Below are 21,608 nucleotides of genomic sequence, written 5' to 3'. Positions count from 1 at the left end.
CTTTCTGTTTAGAAGAAATTGCATCTATCTTATTTCATTTTAAAGCTTTTGTTAAAACGAAATTTCAGTAATAAATTAGTTGAAAATTTTTTTTTTCCGGAATCATATACAGCAGTAAATTTTGTTTTTAGTCGGCGTATTATAATTTCCTGTAGCAACATGTTGTATCCGACAGAGCAAATACATGACTTATGCCATTGATTTTAGTCATACCATGGGTCCTACGAGGTAAAAATTCATTCTTTATCTTTTATTCACATCATGTCTGACGATGGTCATCACCTAATTGTTTATTTACTTTTTTTCCCATCAGAGAACATATTCGGCGCAATCTCTTGATTAAGCTATCTAGGTTTGGTAAGTACATGATGTAGAGAGATCTAGCCTCTAGGGATTTATTTGTTTTTGTAACAAGAAGGGAGCAAATGTATGTCTAAACAGGGAATCGAACCCGGGATCCCTGCATCACTAGTCATGTGCTTTACGGACTGACCTACCCAGGCCAATATCCAAAGCCCAAACCATTCCATTCCTTCCTCCTTAAATTGTCTTCGCCCCCAAATACACATTCATCATGACCAAAATGTACATCCTCCTCCATTCTGACCATGGTTGAATGAGAGAGGAACACTTTGTAGGTCATAAAAATATTGACCAATGTGAGTAAAGCATAGATTAGTCGGTCTATAGCACCAAATCTGTAACAGGGTAGGAGAAAATGTATAACTGGATTGGGAATCGAACCTCGGACCCCTGCATCTCTAGTCAGGTGCTCTACTGACTGAGCTAACCAGGTTGATATCCACGGCCCAAACCACTGCACTTCAATACATTTTTATCCTTTATGTTTTACAGTTCGACCAATTGAGGCAAGCACAGTTGTATTTAGTATGTTGATGGTGCGGCCGTTAAGGCAAGTGCAGACACCTATTTAGTTTTAATTTAGATCAGGCACTTCATACTGCATGTGACATTGGTATGTCTCGACTTTGATGTCACATGACGTTGTATGTAAGTTGCTTTACCAAGTGTCTATGATAAAATGTTTAATAACTCATCAGAAAAAAATTCATTGAGCTACATAAAAGCCTATATGAAAAGCTTTTTTAACACAACATTGACTTTGTTGATGCAACTTTTGGGGGTGAGTGCAGTTGTGTTTTACTGGATATCATCCAAACTTTAATATACACTTTTAATTTTTAAGCACTCATCATGATATACATTTGGAAGATTTAAAGGTTTGAGTAACAAAGACTATGATTTCATTAATCTTATTTGTTAGTTGCATTTTAAAATCAGAGTCAAAATAGCCTTATTGGAGCAATTTTTTAACCAAGAGCATTTAAGACTATTATCTTGTTATTAATAACAAAAATTAGCTTACATTTTAAATAGAGATAAATGCAAATTGTACACTTCTTATATTAGGATTTTTAAGTGATTTAAGTACAACTTTTATTATTTACAGAGTAGTTCAGGCTCAGCAGTGGTTCTTGGGAGTTCTTGGCATCACTGTTGTCTTAGTACTGGTTTATAGTACTCGATACGATGGGACGATGAAGCTAGAACCCAAACCCCCGCCCATAATGCCGAATCCCGACCCCAGGAAAAAAGTGACCGTCACATTCTGGGGGAGAAATGGTAACCATATGTTTGAGTATGGTACACTTATAGGAGCAGCTAAGAGGAACAATATGACTCCCATTCTAGTGGAGTCCACAACAATCTGGAATATGTTTAAATTACCAATACCAAAAGGCAGTGTAGAAAATTTAGACACTTTCAAGCGATACAGAGAACAGCTTCCTTCTGGTTGGTGTAATATGACAGAGCAATTAGACACATCGCAGGGAGCTTATTTAATGGGGTATCTACAATCCTGGAGGTATTTTGAAAATGTTCGTAAAGAATTGCTGAAAGAACATTTTGTTTTTCATGATCATCTGAAAAAAGCTGCCATGGATTATATTAACAATGTCAGAAAAGAACGTAAGAAACAAGATGCAGTGTTAGTCGCAGTGCATGTGAGAAGAGGGGATTTCGTACGACAGAAAAGAAAGGGATACACAGTCGCCCCAATACCTTACTTTTATAGAGCTATGAGTTATTTCAGGAAAAAATACAAAAATGTACTGTTTATCTTGTGTAGCAATGATGTGATATGGTCGATGGATAATTTAGACGATTCACCTGACGTTCATTACTCACACAACACGGATGGGTATTTAGACTTTGCCATCATGTCTTCCTGTGATCACATGGTGATGAGTGCTGGGTCGTACTCCTGGTGGGCGGGGTACATGACGGGGGGAGAGGTCATCTATTATCATGGTTACCCACAGCCAAACACCGTCATGGGGAACAACACAATAAGAAAGGACTACTACCCTCCATGGTGGATCCCACTCTAAGCTTCATCAATTTCTGTACTTTGTTTTTTATCATCTCTTTAAGACAGTATGTTTGTATTTGTGTTTTATTCTCTCTCCAGTTCATAATCATTATTTACTTCCCCTTGTTGCCAATGAGTCATTAGTTATTCAGTAAACAAACTATACTAATAAGTGGTACTATGTAAATATGAAGTATGTGTAGCTGATATGATGAACAAACTGCTTTGTAAGACGTGTCCATTTTTTTGTTTTGTGACACTTGCATTTCCTAGAAAAAATACCAGTCTACAAGAACAAAGACCAGAAGAGCTGGTAAGGTTTTCTGTTTACATTCGATTTGTTGGTCTCTCTGTAATCCATTTTTCAAAAAAAGCATCTCTTTCTATAGACTTGTTCAAATCTCATGTTTTGTTTTAAGTGCTTTCTTACTTTTTTTTAGCTCACCTGACCCGAAGGCTCAAGTGAGCTTTTCTGATCGTATTTTCAATTTTGTCTGTCATCCGTCCGTCTGTCCATCCATCTGTCAACTTTTCACATTTACAACTTTTTCTCGAGAACCACTAGGCCAATTTTAACCAAACTTGGTACAAAGCATCCTTGGGTAAAGGGAAGTTTAAATTGTTAAATAAGGGCCAAGTCCCTTCACAAGGGGAGATAATCAAGAAAAGACAAAGATAGGGTGGGGTCATTAAAAAATCTTCTCAAGAACCACAGGGCCAGAAAAGCTGAAACTTATGTGGAAGCATCCTGGGGTAGTGTAGATTCTTAATTCTTCAAATCATAACCTCCAGGGGAAGAGCAGGGCCACAAGAGGGAATCAAAGTTTTACATATTAGAAATATAGAGGTTAAAACTTTAAAAATCTTCTTCTCAAGAACCACTGGGCCAGAAAAGCTGAAACTTATGTGGAAACATCCTGGGATAGTGTAGATTCTAAATTGTATAAACCATGACCCCCAGGATAGGCCGGGGCCACAATAGGGAATCAAAGTTTTACATAGTAATATATAGGAAAAAACTTTAAAAATCTTCTTCTCAAGAGCCACTGGGCCAGAAAAGATGAAACTTAATTTATGTGGAAGCATCCTGGGGTAGTGTAGATTCTTAATTGTTCAAATCATGACCTCCAGGGGTAGGGCGGGGCCACAATAGGGAATCAAAGTTTTATATAGATATATATAGGAAAAAACTTTAAAAATCTTCTTGGGAACAACTGGGCCAGAAAATATGAAATTTATGTGGAAGCATCCTGGGGTAGTGTAGATTTTAAATTGTCCAATTTATGTCCCATGTGATAGGATGTGGTCACAATATGTATTACAAGGGGGAAATTTGGTAAAGAACAGCATGGTCAAAGCTTCTCAGGTGAGTGATGTGGCCTATAGGCCTCTTGTTTTTATTGATGTCTGTGTTTGATACCATTTAAGTTTGGTAGAGAGCAGAGGAAACAAAAAATAGAATAAAACAAAAAAAATAATGGCAATGTATTTCAGTTACATTCCATTGAGTATGAATATTTTTACTTTTATTTACATACAAATTATATAAATGTAAAATATGCTTTTTTCAGATTCCAGCACAGTACATTGTAATTCATTTGTCAATAAATTTATATTTGAATTTAACTGTGTACATGATGAATTTTCTATTCCAAACTGTCATTGATCTTTATCTTGTACAAATATTCATAATCTTTGTCATTGTTCAAACCAAACTTATGCACATCATATGTAATTATGAAGACTGATTGAATGTAAAGATGATATTCCTTAATTAGTGACACACCTCTCAAAACCAAGTTTTAGAAGGGTTTTTGTAGAAAATGTTAGTCTGTATGTCTGCCTGTCAATCTCAAGTTAAGGTGCTATAAATTGAACTGTGATAATTTTTTAGGAGTTAATTATGTATTTTCAGTGTACAGTAAAAATCGGTTATAGCGAAGTCCTGGGGACCTATGAATTTAATTCGCTATATCCGTAATTCATTATATCCGTATAACAAATTCGTATAACCATATAGCGAATTCGCAATATGCATGTTTTCCTTCAAGTGTTACTATCAAATATGTTAGGGAAGCAAATATTACGAAACATACCTTCGATAACTAAGATTTTATTATGAATTAAATTTTATATACAAATGCTGAAGGAAAATAAAGTCAGTTCAGTTTACCAAATATTAAGATCTTTGAAAGTTCGTTGTAAAAGATGTAAATTTCATTATATTTAACCTCAACGGGACTCAAAATCAGTTCGCTATATCTGTAAATTTGTTATATCAGAGTTCATTATAACCGTTAAGTTTTACAAAGATTTGTTAAGAACTTTGCCAGGGACCTAGAAAAACTTCGTTATATCCGTGAATTCGCTATATCCGTGTTCGTACTAAACGAGTTTTACTGTAATTGGAATTAAGCACCTTTTGCCAAGACTTTTTATTTATACATTAGAGTAGTTTAATGAACGATATTACAGGAACCAAAGAACAAAGTGTTATGAAATGTTTCATTTCTCAGTCCATTGCATTAGATGCTAGAACTCTGAGCTGCAGTTCTCTACAAAAAGGCATATAGATATGAATATTGATGTCGGTAATTTTATCAACAACAAAAAATTATACTGATATTACTTATAGATAAAACCAGTAAGCATGAGGGTTGATCAGTGAGTACAAACTTGAATAAATGAAATTATCAAAAAATTCATGATGTTTGTTTGTTTGTTTCTTTCTTTTTTCAAAGAATTACACACATAGAAACCAGTTAATAAGAAAACGTAGGATGGGGCCATATTACTTTGGAAGATCAAGGTTTAGTATAGGAGCTTATATATGAAAGAGTCATATTATGCCAGTTAAAGGACTCAGGTGATGCAGATTCAAGTATTTTCCCCAAACATTTTAAGGGGAGGGGAAGGGGCACAATTGGGGATCAAATTTTATGTAGGAATAGGAGAAATCTTCAAAATTGTTTGGAGGAATGTCATGTATCGAAATGAATTATACATTGTTTATGTCATTCACTCATCGAGTAACAGAGGTCAAGGTGTATGAAGTTGGTAACAATTACAGAGATCTCATTAAACTGTAAAATGAATGCGATATATGTCCATTTAGACAATTCCAGGTGGACTCAAAGCAGATATACGCTCTTAGCTTGAAAAACTTTTGATACTCAAGTGACCGTTAAGGCCCATGGGCCGCTTGTTAAAATTTAGTGATCATTTTGAACATCCCAGTGATAATTAGGCATTGATGACCAAACTTGCAAAGAGGGATACTTGATACATTCAACATTTTGTGATCATGTTCCAGGTACAGTTAGAAGATGTGGTTTTATTCCTGGTTAACCAGGCACTTGTTGATATCCCTACTATTGAAGATCCTTATTCCACTATTGATAATTTTTAGTGTATAAAACACACTATTTTGAGACCTTGAGGATCTGATGATCGTGATAAGGAAAAAAAATGTACAGAATAGAACCTTCTATATAATTATTAACTGGTACATGTAGGACTGTTACCAAGGGGGACAATCTGCTCCCCCTAAAGATGCAAGAAGAGTGGGTTCTCCTTCTTAGATAACGTTGGTGGACTATTGGGTACAATTTTATAACTGAGAATAAACAAGGACACTGCAAAGCAGAGCATCCCCTCACAATGATCATCTTAAATCAAGACAGCATTCGACATAGATGCTGATGCAAAGTACGTCATTTCCCATTTCCAACAATTTTAAGTTAACAGACACACAAACTGAAACACGCATATGTGTTACTATATCCCATCCAACTCCATTGCGAGTGAAAAATAATGAAACATTTATTAAATTCTGAGAAAGAAATGGAGATCAATTAAACAAACGTTTTTTTGTCAATTCTTGCCCTTCTGGATAATATTGTATACAGTACATAATTCATAATCAATATGGTGCATTGTTTATTCAATTTATTATCCATTTTGTTGTCACTGAAAAATAAATTCATTGCTTAAAACAAGAGAAATAGTGACGAAGAAATAAATATTTAATATCTTTATAAAACTTCTACATGCCGGAATAATTCACAACACATTTATAGGCAGATCTATAGCAATATGAGCTACATACTGGTATATTCATGTATGCATGCGGAGCTAATTAAAGCAGGAGAATGCAGGAGAAACTAACTATAGAAAACTATAGAAGTCGGGCCCTGTGTTAGGACCTATTTATAAGAATGTTTGTTTACACTGTAAAATGCTATTACACATAAAACAGTTTTAAAATTTGATTTCTGCGGTAAAAGTTGTAAAAAAAAAAAACAATAGGTTATAAAAGTCTTGAAAAATGAATAAAATTTGTAAGTTAATATCCGAGCACATACAATATTAAATTATCTATAAAAATAAGGATTTGTGAAATAGAAGAACTGTTTAAAATATGATAAAATAAAGTTGTGTAAATAAATAAATGAAAAGAAATACAAATATGGAACAACAATAAGAAATGATATGAGTAAACTGTACAGTAAGCTTTGGTCTTTGTACAAGAATAATGCTGCAGCGCCTATTAAAATCTATATACACATATCAAGAAACTGTACATTCAGAAAGCAGATATATAATTCTAAAAAACGTTTATAAAAATCCCCACCAAGATTAGTATTCTCCCCATAAATATTAATAAATTTGAAAGTAAATTAAAAAATATTTTTAAAATGCTAAAGATATGTTGTTTCTTAAAAAGCACAGGATAAATATCTGCCATTCAGTAAAACTGAAAGATGACTGAATGTTTACTGAAGGCTGACTGAAAGGCAGAGCTCTAGCTGTAATCACTCATTATTCCAGACCTTTCAGTGAGCATTCCATTGGCTGAATGGCAGAGTGTCATCATGTAAAGAAAAAATAAAAAGAAAAGCTAATTAATGCAGTGCCTCTACATTTTCTTGATAATTTTGTTACATGTTTCTAAATTGCATGACTTGGAATTACAAAAAAAGGATCAGTATCCTGTTTGTAAACTATACATTAAGTAAAAGAATATCAGATTATATAGCTTTCAATTTTTTACTACAGAAAGAAAAGTTTCTTATCACTCCAATACTAAGAAGTCAACACAGGGAAAATCTTTGAATATCTTTAAAATATTCAAATCATAATACTGTGGATTACATATTAAAATGATTCTTAACAATTGAAAACCCAACAAAGCTACCTTATAACAACAATATATAAACAATGGATATGGACTATCAATGGATAAAAAGTATAAAGTGTTTGTTAAGATTTTGTTCCACTACAATTAAATCCTTGATCAGCAGTGATGGGGGTTGTATGACTGCTTTATACCCTGCGGTGTAAGTTGAATGCCTCCCATCTATTTAGTGGTGGTCATGATGCTTCTGTAAGATATAAAACATAAAATTAGAATGTGCTGCTTTCTCAAATACATATACCTGGTACATATTTAGGATTTAAATAATTCAATAGGATAATGTTGAATTTTATTGCCTGAATATCTTTTTTTTTTTACATTTTACAAAGAACATATCTCTTGTATTTTGTTTATGAGAGTGATCAATTCACCTTTGGTGACCTTCCAACAAATTGTCTGAGACTAATTACATGCATCATTTTCACAAACTTTCAGCTATTTTATTTGAGTATTTTGACAAAGATATAAATGAAATTAAATGAAATATTCTAGATAGAAGGTTTCTTTGACTAAAATCAATGTATTAAATAAGTATCTTGCAGAGGTCAGCTTAAGAAGTCAAAATGTTTATTAAGAAAAAATAAACTTGTTATGCAATGAAAGCATTATCTTAATAAATACTTTGTATTAATGTTACAGTTCCTTATGTAGATCAAAATAATAATAATCCAATGAAATTAATGTAAAGAATAAAATCCTTGCTTGATTTTTAAAAAAAATCATTGGAGTAGTTTTGCTAGAACTAATTCAATATTTTTACAAAGGGGCACCACTCTATTACTTAACAGTGATGCAAATGTTAGATTTTTTATGAAAATGAAGAAGTTGACTGACAGAGTGATAAATTATCCCTGGTGCTAAGAAGGCAATACCAAAGAGACTCAGGATTTGTGACCATACTCACCTACCCATGTTTGGTGATGTTATTAAACATATATTAATTCATACAAACCTAGAACGAGCTATGATGGTCCTTGAAAATATACATAAATTTTTCTTGTAAATACTTTTTTTTCCTACTGTAAATATCATCATTTATAATAGTAATACTGGGATTTATTATCTGAATAAAGCCCTAGCACCTAGCCCAACACCATGAAATCTTAAATAAAATACATGTCATTATACAAAATCTAGCCTAGTAAAAACAAAAAGAAAACTTTCTTCATATCAGATTATTGATTTGCATGTGTATGACAGAGCTTTTCACATTTTTTTCTAAATGAATAAAATTCTTGAACCCTGCATTTTATGAAACCATGACAACTATGCAAGCATTTATGTACATGTAGTAAGTTTCAATATTCTTCAAAAATTATATTATATCAACTATAAAGGTTACAATCTGTAACAATTACATTTGCATTACATGTAATTAGGGCTGGGTATTGACCAGAGATTTCGTATTGCGATATATTGCAATATTTTTCACTGTATTGCGATATGTACTGCAATATTTTCAATGTTATTAAATGGGATATTTTTTAATAATATTAACTTTAATTTACATGAAGAACATACATAACTATGATAAGTTAACAAAAGGAAAAAAATCTTGCTGATTTTATTAAAGTTATGCTCTAAAATACACTGTTTGGCTTTTTAGCAACACTTTTTATATTTATTTAAATTCCTTAGAGCAGCCATAAAATAGCGTCTTTCTTACTGTTTGGCTTTTTAGCAACACTTTTTATATTTATTTAAATTCCTTAGTTTTAGCATTTTGCCGATATATCGTTATTACAAAAACGTATTGCAATACGATATTTTTTGTCATTGTATTGCAATATACCAAAATATCGATATTTTTGCTCTGTCCTACATGTAATTACATGCATTCTTGATATTCAACATTTATAAAAAGACTTTAGATTATGTAAACCTTGATTATAAGGAACTTTATAAATAAAGATCTTAATTAGAATTCTTATGAATAAGTCTTACAGGTTAAAGATGTATGCTTGTTTATTTAATTAATAAATTATTGCCCTTCTAATTTTAAACCACCCCCTCCAATACGTGTGGAATATATGCCATTACTTGATTATGAATATAGTATACATTTCAGTTGGTATAAATACATTTATTTCTAATTACAAGTATCTGATCCAATGACATGACAATGTGTTTATGAGCCTTTAATTTTTGCTCCAGTATCAACTTGGGCCTGAAGACAAACTTTACTTTTTTTTGGCGAGTGACTTTGGATTTGCTACAATAATCTTAAGATTATGTATATCAGAGGTTTTAAAGTTCTCCAATTTGTGTCAAAAATTTGTTCCAACTTTCTTCTTTGCATAGTTATGATCCAGACATGTCAGATATTGAATTACAAAAAGTTATTCCATTATACCCCACCTTTTCTTCATGTTAAATTCTGCTTCTCAGGCCATAAGAGAGAACATGATATTTAGAGTACATAATAGAATGAACATGCCATAGATGTAAATATCATGCATAAAATTTCTAGATCAAATATTCATCCATAAACATGCAGGTTTCCTTTTTTAATACATGTACTTTATTTCCAGCTTATGAAGATTTTTTTTAATCAAACAGTTCTAAAGTACAACAAGCCCTAGCTTTTTACTAGCATTTTTTTGGAAATGGAGGCTAAAGGAAAAAAAAAATTAACTTACACTCATCTATATCCAGATTTTGACTGAACAAATTAAACATAATGTGTAAATATGTAAACAAGTATCTAACCACATATCAACTGAATTATAATGCATAAAAAATTTCCCAGTCCCAGTATTCTAATCCATTCTGAATGTCATAATACAATATGTGTCAGTACCTCCTTGCTCTTTATTGATATTTCATACTAAATTCAACTATTTAGCTTACAATGACGTGTACTTTCATTATTATACATCATACATGGGATTGCAAAATAAAATACTGTGCTCATTAATACAGAATTCATGCATGTACATGTCAAAAGATAAATACTGCGTTGATAACATAACTGATCTTGATTTTTTTTTATTTTGTGAAGCAGAAAAGGAAATTATTCTCCTATAAAACAAATAAAACACAAGCTGTCACTTATGACACTGATACCTTATGTATAACATCATCAGCTGAACTTCTGTCAGTGATCAATTGTTTGCAAAACTAAGCCTTAACACCATGTTTACTTATTAGATGCTCATTTTTACGTAAATATAAAGTCAGTTATTATTATAAATGTATCAACCTACCATTTTGTCATCTTTCTTTGTGTTGTTTTCAAAGAACATGAAATCCTGTAGTGAAGAAAATGGGAAAAAATAAAACATTTTGTTACTTTTTGTTATTTGAATATTGTTTCAGTTTATGTTATAGACAATTCCAATCAATATTCTTTTAATATACAGAAATAAAGTGTTGTAATTAATGTGTTAAACCCATAATGAAATTATGCCAGTTCTCTGACAGAAGATGGAAACGGTAAATATGTTGACATTCAAGAAAATTCAGTTTACAATAGATGGCAAAATATAGTATACAATACAGGGTTATCTCAGTTTAAAACTAATCATGATTGAACATATAAACATAAGATAAAGAAAACAGCAATTTATTAATAGAAATTGGAATTCCTTGAGATAAAGAGTCTTTTCTCCTTAAAATCGTTAGCAAGGTTTCCGATATAGAGAGAAGGAATCGGACTTACCAAAAGGAAGACGGCCCCAAGGAGGGTGGCCTTGACATTAACATCCAGATCCAGAGGGAAGGAGATTCCAAAGTTATCAGCATCAGTGAACAGCTCCTTACCCAGTCCAGACCACTGCTTAGTGACCCGACCTACATAGGTCTCCTCATCCGGGGCATAAACCTGACAAACAGAAAGTAAAGGTCATCAAACAGAAAGTAAAGGTCATCCATCAAACAGATATTAAGGATACAAAACAGAAAGTAAATATTGGGAAACAGAAAGTTAAAGATGACAAACAGAAAGAAAATATGATTTTAGATGTAAAATTGTCAAATCAGATTTTAAAACATTTTACTTACATCAAACTCGATGTCTCCACAGATGTTGAGCTGACAACATGGTCCTTTGATCCTCAGCATGGTCTCACCTTCAGCGTTCTCAATCCTCATACGAGGTTTACACAAACTCCAGGCCTGAGATACGTATCCCGCCACCTTTCCTGGAGGGGCCTCTACTGTTACTTTCTAAAATCAAGGACACACGTCTATAATAAATGCTTCACAGCCAAATAATCATTATTTCATTATCACTTTAAAAAAAACGATTACAGACAAAGTCATAGGGTGTCACAGTATGCTTAATAATTTTTAGCTTGATCTGGATAGTACTATTACCTAAGAACTGGCTAAGAGTCAAATTGACCACTTGAATTGATAAATGTCACTTTGAAACAAGAGATGTTTGTAAAACACTTATGCCCCCCTCCCCCAAAATTGGAATTTTTCCAAGTCCAACATGTCCAAAAGGGCATAACTCTGTCAAAAATGGTGCAATGGTACCCAAAACAAAACTTGACCTAGATATTCATTATTCATGTGATAGATCTGTAAACAAAATTTCATTTTAGTATGTGCAACGGTTGTGAAGAAAATGAACGGAAACTGCAAGTAATTGGAATTTTTCTAAGTCTAAGGGGTATAACTCTGTCAAAAATGGCACAATCCTACCTCAAATAGAACTTGACCTAGATATTCATCTGATAAATCTGTACACTAAATTTCATTTCAGTATGTGCAACGGTTGCAAAGGAAATGGACGGAAACTGCAAGTAATTGGAATTTTTCTAAGTCCAAGGGGCATAACTCTGTCAAAGACGGTGCAATCGTACCCAAAACAGAACTTTACCTAGATATTTATGTGATATATCTGTACACTAAATTTCATTTCAGTATGTGCAATGGTTGTAAAGAAAATGAATGGAAACTGCAAATAATTGGATTTTTATAAGTCCAAGGGGCATAACTCTGTCAAAAATGGTGCCATTGTACCCAAAACAAGACTTGACCTAGATATTCATGTGATATATCCGTATACTAAATTTCATTTCAGTATGTGCAATGGTTGCGAAGAAAATGAATGGAAACTGCAAATAACTGGAATTTTTCTAAGTCCAAGGGGCATAACTCTGTCAAAAATGGTGCGATGGTACCCAAAACAGAACTTGACCTAGATATTCATGTGATATATCCGTATACTAAATTTCATTTCAGTATGTGCAACGGTTGTGAAAAAAATGAACGGAAACTAAGTGGACTGACAGACCGACCGACATACTGACAGACAGCAGCAAAGCAATATGCCCTCCCTTCTTCAAAGGGGGGGGGGGGCATAATAAAAAATTCAAAATTTAATTGTTGTAAGATTTGCAAAGCTTTATTCATAAACCTCAATCTAGATCTTTGACCTTCACATTTGACCAATTTTTAAATTTTCCAAAGCATTCTCTATAATCATGTAGTATACACTTTATATGTATATAAAGTCTACAGATAACAACATGTTCAAGCTTCATGATTGAATATGACAAAGAGACTCGCAAAACAGCCTCTACCGTTATTCACCTGTGTAGTTAATATGAATTCTGTGTTTCTTGATAGGAACTCAAGTTATCATGTCATGTAAATAGGTAGCACAAGACAAACCATATAATTATTATAAGGGACCCATATCTTGATTCAAGGCCCTAAAATATTTTGAAATTGCAAACAGTGTGCCAAATAAATTAATTTGTTTTTTCAGTGATTTTTTGAATCAGTTGTACATCAGATAAGAATAGTGCCACAAGTTTATATCTCCTAGTGTACACGTCCGAATAGCTTCCTGGTTGTCAACAGCTCACAAGACCATTATGTACAAATGGAAAACTAAATTCATCTTGGTGACAAAACTATTGACTGTGTACCTTTAGTTTCAGAACTTACCTGTAAACAACAGGGAAACCAACATGAGCTACACCTGAGCGGTCGGGACAGATGGATGACTTCCTGGTTCTGATTGTTCAGAATCTTCATATCAAATGGTCGGGAACTCCCACAGCAGTTACGGGTACAGCAACAGGTGTCTATAAATAACACAAATTATCTACTATGCATTTAATTCTGTTAAAAAATTTATCTGTTCAAAATGTTTAAGTAATGGCAGAGTACAAGTGTGATTATTGGCCCTGCCCTTTATGACTCTAAAATCTCTAATTACGCTCTACCTACTTCCAGATTTACTCCAGGATACCTACCCTCTACAGCATGGTACACTCTCTGTCCAAGAGAATTCAGAATCTCATACTTGTTGTTTGTCTCAAAGCCAGTAAAAGCTGAAAAATAAAAAAAAAACAATTAGATATATACCTCATAATTGATTTGTAATAATTAAAAGAAATCTTTATATTATTAGTTTGACTATGACTTAAAAATTAATCTCGGCTTTTTCCTTCAACTTAAATTTTTTTTAATTTACTGGTTCTAGTATCTTTTTTCAATGAAAAGCAGACTGAACCATTTATCAAAAGTATGAAACCCCATTTGTGTAAAATGGCTGCATGAGCATATGCCAATGCTTTTAGTTCCTGCTTTCTTTGTAATCAGTGACTGCCTTTTCTTCCTATTTGATTGACATGCTACTTTCTCTTTGCCTTACCCTCTAGGGCCTCTACTTTCTGTTTGATCAGTAGCTGGTCCACCTGAGCCAGGTATTCCAGTCCTTTAGGACAGTTAGCGGGGACATTGGTGGGGGCCTGCATCCAGCCACCAGGGGCACTTGGGACAGCTGAATTAAAAAATTATAACTTGATTATAGTTAAACAACAGCAAACATTTTTTTCAATTTTTTTTTCCCTGAGGTAACATTATACATGAGCAATGCCTAACAATACAGATTACATGAGCAATGCCTAACAATACAGATTGTCTAAGTAAAAAATTCATTTATGATCATCATCACATATAAATAAGTTTATTTATTATCATAAAGCTATATGTATATTCCAATTTCTTATCAAAAAATAGAGTAGCAGAGCAATTTCTCAGTTTCAGATCTGATTTCATTGCCTCAAACACATTTACACTGTCATTTACATATTTTGTACACAAGGAATCAACAATTTCTTCATAATAATAATAATTATTGTCTTTCTGTCTTTGTCATGTTTTGTCCCTAATTTTTTAAAAATATTAATTAATTTGTATATGCAAAGTATCCTTACTCAATATGCATTTGAAAAGCAATATAGTACATTGTGTAATTCCTCTATGTCCTCAAAATAGTTTTTTTTATATGGAAAATACTACTAAAGTTAGTCTTGATATTCAATTTCAATCAAAAAGGTTATCAAAATATTATATACTAGCATACATTTTATAAACCAGAATCATCTTTGAAAACACACTGTTGTTATAAATTTAAAGTTATTTATTACATCACTCATTATACACAATAGACTAGCTTTCTTATATAAATTAGTGGTCAAACTCCAGTATCTTTACAATAAAGAAAAAAACATGCAACTGCATCAAAAGAGAAACTGTCACAGAATGAATATTATTCTGTGTAACCAGAGTTTTGATCTGGGATACATTTTTAATGGAGTGGAATTATCATTTGACAGGGAACCCCTCATATAGGCCCTCTTATCGTGTATAAATCCATCAATTCCTTATAAATCTCTTCCCAATTTTAAGGTTCAAAATTCCATAAAAATGGAAACCAAATGAAGTATTTACTATGTACATGTATTTATATGATTTTAACAGAGACATTAATACCAGAGATTTGCAACTCCGCCATTAGCACGTTTGTTTACCGAAATATGTGACGGTCCTGGTACTATCCTAAGAATAACTCTTTTGTCTTGTATTTTGATCTAAATGAAATTAATTTTATCATACTTGGGTGTATAATTTGAAAGGTTTTAATGATTTTTAAAAGCAAACAAAAGTTGCACAAGATTTGAAAAAGTAAACAACAGTGACCGTGAGATCGTGCGAGACTTTGAACAGTTGCAAATCCCTGCTATTTATGTCTCTTGTTTTTACAAATCTCTAGTTAACAAACACATGGTTGTTTTGTACTAGATGTTTATAATGACCACAAGCAGGTGTTATGTCTATATATCCCTGTGTATTGTTTTTCTATTGGATAAATAGTCTAGTTTCTATAGTATGACTAGACAGTTACAATATACATCCAATTCCGTAAAACTCAAACATTGTTTTATTTTGATTAATTAATCACTGGTTTTCTTGTTTACTGCCTTCCTAGTTCTGATAAACATATCGATATTAAGAAATATCAGACAAAGACCTTAATAAACAATTACAACAAATTTGAAATTAAAAATGTTTCTAAAGCTCTCTACATCTAATTGGATGAATAAAGAAATATAAATCCAATGTCAATTATCTCTCCCTTTTTAATTTTTTTTTTAAAGAGGGTCTTTATTAAATATTACAGTTATATTTTTTATAATTTGAAATACAAATTGAAAATTCCACAAAACAAAAGGCAAACTTCAATAAATACATGTCCACACAATCAACTATAGCTTTTCACTCAGTACGTTAGTACATTATATGGACCACATCTGGCCTTGATGCTCACACTGATACAGTTATTATACTTTACCTGGTGTCTGTACAGGATAGTCAGAGACTACCGTCTCCTGTCCAGGGACAACTAACAAACAGATCAGGTACTCTTAGAAATGGAATTTGTTTATTTATTTGTAATTTAACAGAAGAACCCCAGACGCTGAGGCCTTATATAAGTTTTATATCTCCCAAGGCATGCACCTCCTCTTTCCATGAAGGGATATGAATGCTAGAATGATAGTATTTTGTGCCGAGATAAGGGAGTTCATTTTATTTTTGTGTTCAAATCATAAAGTAGATAAAATGCATACAAAGTGTGTTAAAATCCCACAGTATTTGGATTAAGAGTTTATTATGATTGTTGGGAATGATCATATTGAACTATATGGGACATCCGTGTCAAAGAACCCTTGTACATGTATTTGGATAGGTCATTATTTGTGAAAGAACATAATATGTAAGAATATACATGTACATGTACTACAAATATCCTGCTCAAAGTTATGAGAAAAAAGGTTCGATCCCCTTAGTATTGTCTAAATTGATTGTATGAACATCCCTCTCCCTTAAAAAGAAAGAAGAGAATTAACATTCTGCCCAATATGCATAAAAGAGATTCATTTATGACTAGATTTAAAATATTGTGCACCTATTAATTATAGTGGTTATTTTAATACAGGGAAGAAAACTGTTTCCGCCATATAACATTTAGCATTTATTTTCCAGATTTTTTTTTCTAAAGATATGAAGATTTAAATAAAGCAATGAAACCAGACAGGAACACCTATCAAAACCGACAAAGATCTCCAGTAATTTCCTCTTAATGACATGCTTTGATACAAATATAAGTATGTCTCAATAAAGGGAAATAAATCTGTATAAATTGTAAACTGGTCCCCACCTCCTGCCCCAGGCTGAGCCACTACTGGTCCTCCGGGCTGTGCCATCGGCTGTCCCCCTGCCATCTCAGACTTTGGATATCCAGACATCGTAAGTCACCTGAATTTTGTCAAATAAAATCAAACTCATAAAAAAATAAAGAAACAAAAACATTGATAATACAGCTAGACTGGTATTGCCTGTCTTTACCGTACGGAGGAAAATTGGATATCAGACAGGCAGGCCAGTCTATAATACAACAACACATACAGAACAAGGGATTGGGTAAGAGGAGGGATTGGACTGATTGTAAATTAATGTATATGCTAATGATAGAATCCACTTCACTTAACCACACACAAGAGTACATGTATAACATTACATACTGTATAACACTGATCAGCATCCTGTAGGGTGTAGTATAATTATTACTGTACAAATAGGAAAGGCAATAGCTTCAATGTGTAATAGGGCTCTTTCCTGAGCTCGATTTTTTTTGGAAAAAATAACTAAACAGTAAACACACATTTGATCCCTTTGAACAAGAAATATATGTTTTGGTGGGAGGATTTTAAAATAAAGTTCATCTCTTGCTTGGAATCCATGAATCGTGTATTAAGTGTACAATACTATTACAACACATTATTTTTACCAGTAATGGATATTATATAAATAAGGAAATTTAACCATGTACAATGTTTTAAATTAAATATATCCCTCAATAATGCAATGGTTCCTACTGCTTACTACCAGTCTATTGACATAATGAAAGGAAAGTCAACGAAAGACGCTTATGCCCACAAACATAAAATGATACAAGAAATGTCCTTTATCTTTATCAATGAATATATTTATCTATAGGTAATTAGATCATCTAAAACACTAATCATTACAAATATAATTCCTTGATTCTTTTTAAAGTTTAAAACATTATCAACATTTTGCAATGACATGACCCACATACCTCTGCAGAAATCTATTTAAATCTCCCTATTTTTACTGAAGTGAGGTGCTTTCTCGATCAATGAGTTTATGAAATACACTGACATTCTACGTCACAATGTTTGTCCCTGTTACTTAGTACATGATCAGTAATATACACTGGCCAGCTTTTTAAATCAAGATTTCCTAGTCTATGTATTCACTACCTGAAACTATTTCTCATTGCAGTCCATTACTTTTAAAAGTCACCAGATATAGAATAAGACAAGACTTTTGGGTTGCTTATAGATTGATAATCATTAACTTAGTTTAAAGGTCCTTGTGTCTACAAATAATGATTGTCTATCAACATAAAAAATAATCAATGTTAATCAACCCTGTCATGTGCTATATTGTAAATGCTTAAATTTATAAAAAGATTAATATCAGAAATCCACAGAGGAATCTTTTATATGGTATTTTCATAGTATAAAATATGTACTATGGTGGACGCATTGTCTTACTCGAACTAATATTGACAAATAAAATAAGACGCAGAATATTTTAAGCAAAATACAGAAGTATGAGTCTCTTGATCAAACTTTAACTAATTCACAGTTAATTATAGATAATTAATACCCGATAGACTTAGGCCAGGTAAAATTAATCTTTAGATTCTCATCCTAATTTGCAAAAAAATTGGGGCGGGTGGGCGGATTTTATTTTTTTTATTTTATAATTGTTAATTTATATATAGGCCTAATTATCAACAAAACAATGGACGCCCCGTACACATTTTTTTCATTACCTTAATGCAAATATGAATAGATTTAATTCTTTTCATATTCTTTTAAATATTTAAAGAAATTTTTTTCTTTAAAAGTTAAATATTTATTGTTAATTAACAAATTAACAAGTACACATTATACGGCACACCCTGAACAAAATGAGGTGGGGATACCAATAAATTGTGTATGCGTGACTTCTTACTTTGCAAATTCTATATAAATGTTCTAATAATTATTCTACTGAAAAATCTAGCCCTTCTCTTAAGTCTGTCTACGATGTTGTAGATTTTTTTTTTATTTCAAAGCTAAGTCACACAGATGGAGATCGTTATATATAACTTGACTTTCCTCGTCTATTTTTACTTAGTTACAATCTCTCTACATACTTGCTCCTGCCAGTGATGGTATCTATATGTGTTTATGCTATTTTTTCTTCTCTGCCTTCTCTATACTGACAAATTATCTTTTCCTTACACATTTAAACTGCTTTTATTGCCGATTTTTCTCCATTCTTCACATGGCGTTTTTGCTATAAATAGCGACACGCGAAATTTAATACAGACGGGAGATAACTCTTAAACTTTGACCCAAATTCTTACTGAATAAAAATACAAGAAAATACCCAAAAATCAAAATAAAAAACATCGGGGCGGGACATTTTGAGAGGGGCGGGCGGGGATGAGAATCTAAAGATTAATTTTATATGGCCTTAAGATCACATTTTTAACTTCTCATAAATGATTTTTTTTAATGCATGTGATTATATCCCCTCCCTTGGTCTGTCTGTCTGTCTGTCTGTCTCTCTCCCTTTCTCTCTCTCTCTGAGTCTTTCATTCCCATATTCCTTCTCTAATACTTTGTAAAAACAATAAAAATACAACACAATAACAGATCAACAATGTTGCTGCAGAATCAGGTCATAGCAGACCATTATCATGATTATGAATATCTCGTTGTCACTTATTATCCATTATTTGATTTGATCATGTCCTTTGACTCATACTGGGAGATTCCGATCATAAGCTATGTCGAATTCTATTATAAGTGAAATACTTTTTTACTTGACAAGTATTTATAATGCATCAGAATTTAATTTTAACTTTATAGTTACCAAAATTTTTAATCCATACAAATTGATTATAAATATCATTTATTGTGGTTGAGGGTAACAAAGAAGATTTTCAACCTCTACAAAAAACAATTTGTCAGTTTAATAATTTTCAATGCACTTAATATCTTTTAATCCATTATCCCTTGGTCATGTTGTTGATTTCCTAGTTTGTTTTTACAGTGGCATACTGGCAATACATTGGAGTCAAACAGTCATTCATTCAATAGTAGCCCATCAAATGCAGTTGAAATGGGTCTCTCTTGAGATGAAAAAGGGGTAGCCACCTTTTCATTAACTTTCTTTTTAATCTTTTATTTTAAGTTTCAAACTTGCTTATCCCTGATCCAACTCCACACTGTATATGAATCGCCAAGCATGACTGATGTACATTTTTGTATTTAGCATTGGGAGTACTGCTGAATGTGGTCATTTAACGTCTTGAAAGAAAAAATATCAGATTCACATTGCAGAGGATTAGGGCCTTATAAGCAATAGGCCTACGCTAAGTATCAAGCTAATTTGATGTTAATATCTTACCTGTCCGCACTGTGGACAACGCCTATAGTCTATTTCCAAACACAAGTCAGGGTTGTTGATATCTTAAGGCGTGTATAAATTCAGACTCAAACACGGTAAAGTGGTTCCGGAATAAGAGCAGGTGGATCTCGTTTTGCAGATCTATTTCACAATTTATTATCAATTAAAATTTGTATGCTTTTGAATTCTTAGAACTTAACAATCAACACCCAATTGGGCCTATATTATATCACATCATGATCTAATCATTATAAAGGGGGGGGGGGGGGTCCGGAACCCCCTCCCCCCGGATTTTGCAGAGTTTTTAAATGTATATACTTAAAATTTACCAAGTAAAAGTGACCTTGGAAACACCACCCCCCACCCCCCGAAGACGCTGACCTCTCCTCCAACACGAGAATATGTAGTAAGTTTTTAGTTTTGAAGCTTTAAAAGTCAATGATTATCCCCTCCTCACGAAATCGATTTTCACGTTTGGGAAAGGAGTTTACGTTTTCGTTTTTGATTTGTCAAGAAATTTCTAGGTTAAATTTTTTTTTACTGGGGTGGATCCCCACTGGAAAAAAAATTCTGGATCCGCGCCTGGGCAACCGAAGAGAGCTCTATGCATTTTAAATCAGGAAGACAGAACATCCAGTAGTCAAATTTTAGTTTTAAGAAAATATAAAAGTCAGCCTAATTTTAAATATGATCCCAAAATGATCATATTAGCTTACAAGGTCATTATATTAACCATAGAATTTACAAAATGCTAATTTTAATTGAGGTTATTGAAATCCCTGTAACATCCATATGATGGTGACAGTGGGATAAGACGGAAAAGCTTTAGTCCACATGTTTGTCATGCACAATTTAGTTGTTTGTTGGCCTTGTCGTTGATGCTCAATAAAACCTCCAAAATTGAAACAAATATTGTGCACATGCAGACCCCGCGTGGTGTCCTTTGCTTCAAGCTCACTATATTTCATATAGGAATGATAAAACAGGTTAATTTGCTAATAAAAAAAGATGATTTTATTTTAAACCAATGAAAGGCACGAAAATATATTCTTCTTTCTCTGCGTTAACTGCATTAAAGCTGACATGAACTCTTAAAAAGGCATCAGTTTTCATCTTTGTACGACTTACTACATTCCTGTACGCCCTTGTCCGCCATATTTCTTCGATTCCGCCATATTTAATCGAAGATTTTTGGCCACCTGTACCTGCTATATA

General features: G+C 32.7%; 2 protein-coding genes across 5 annotated transcripts; one reads left to right on the top strand and one right to left on the bottom strand.

Moving 5' to 3' along the window:
* Positions 1-85: 85 nt before the first annotated feature.
* Positions 86-3,506, top strand: LOC134253461 (galactoside 2-alpha-L-fucosyltransferase Sec1-like). The gene is made up of 2 exons (XM_062735981.1): positions 86-228; positions 1,472-3,506. The coding sequence occupies exons 1-2, from the start codon at positions 185-187 to the stop codon at positions 2,412-2,414; spliced, it is 987 nt and encodes a 328-aa protein (XP_062591965.1). The 5' UTR covers positions 86-184; the 3' UTR covers positions 2,415-3,506.
* A 2,901-nt stretch (positions 3,507-6,407) lies between these two features.
* On the bottom strand, positions 6,408-20,454 carry LOC134253465 (phospholipid scramblase 1-like). 4 transcript variants are annotated; one of them, XM_062735984.1, is made up of 10 exons: positions 20,394-20,454; positions 17,059-17,156; positions 14,209-14,337; positions 13,808-13,885; positions 13,497-13,636; positions 11,595-11,759; positions 11,254-11,415; positions 10,799-10,843; positions 10,232-10,254; positions 6,408-7,779 (listed from the first exon to the last, which is right to left on the bottom strand). In XM_062735984.1, exons 2-9 carry the CDS (start codon positions 17,144-17,146, stop codon positions 10,234-10,236), a joined length of 828 nt encoding a protein of 275 aa, XP_062591968.1. In that variant the 5' UTR covers positions 17,147-17,156; positions 20,394-20,454; the 3' UTR covers positions 6,408-7,779; positions 10,232-10,233. The 4 variants fall into 4 exon arrangements, with proteins under 4 accessions (XP_062591968.1, XP_062591969.1, XP_062591971.1 ...); XM_062735985.1 differs by lacking the exon at positions 20,394-20,454 and adding an exon at positions 18,001-18,109; XM_062735987.1 differs by lacking the exon at positions 10,232-10,254.
* Between the last annotated feature and the right edge of the window lie 1,154 nt (positions 20,455-21,608).

This window comes from Saccostrea cucullata, unplaced genomic scaffold, assembly GCF_032062105.1.
Source record: "Saccostrea cucullata isolate Sc308-1 unplaced genomic scaffold, CSIRO_AGI_Scuc_v1 ctg6849, whole genome shotgun sequence".
NCBI lineage: Eukaryota > Metazoa > Mollusca > Bivalvia > Ostreida > Ostreidae > Saccostrea > Saccostrea cuccullata.
This window is presented reverse-complemented; position numbering and strand designations above follow the sequence as displayed.

Bases quoted from the DNA above. Each gene is read 5' to 3' on its own strand.
- LOC134253465 (XM_062735984.1), bottom strand. From the start codon at position 17,146: ATGTCTGGATATCCAAAGTCTGAGATGGCAGGGGGACAGCCGATGGCA. The intron at 14,338-17,058 runs GTGGGGACCAGT...TTTTTAATTCAG, and splicing joins GGCTCAGCCTGGGGCAGGAG to CTGTCCCAAGTGCCCCTGGT. The intron at 11,416-11,594 runs GTAAGTAAAATG...TCTGTTTGTCAG, and splicing joins GTGGAGACATCGAGTTTGAT to GTTTATGCCCCGGATGAGGA.
- LOC134253461 (XM_062735981.1), top strand. From the start codon at position 185: ATGACTTATGCCATTGATTTTAGTCATACCATGGGTCCTACGAG. The intron at 229-1,471 runs GTAAAAATTCAT...TATTATTTACAG, and splicing joins CATACCATGGGTCCTACGAG to AGTAGTTCAGGCTCAGCAGT.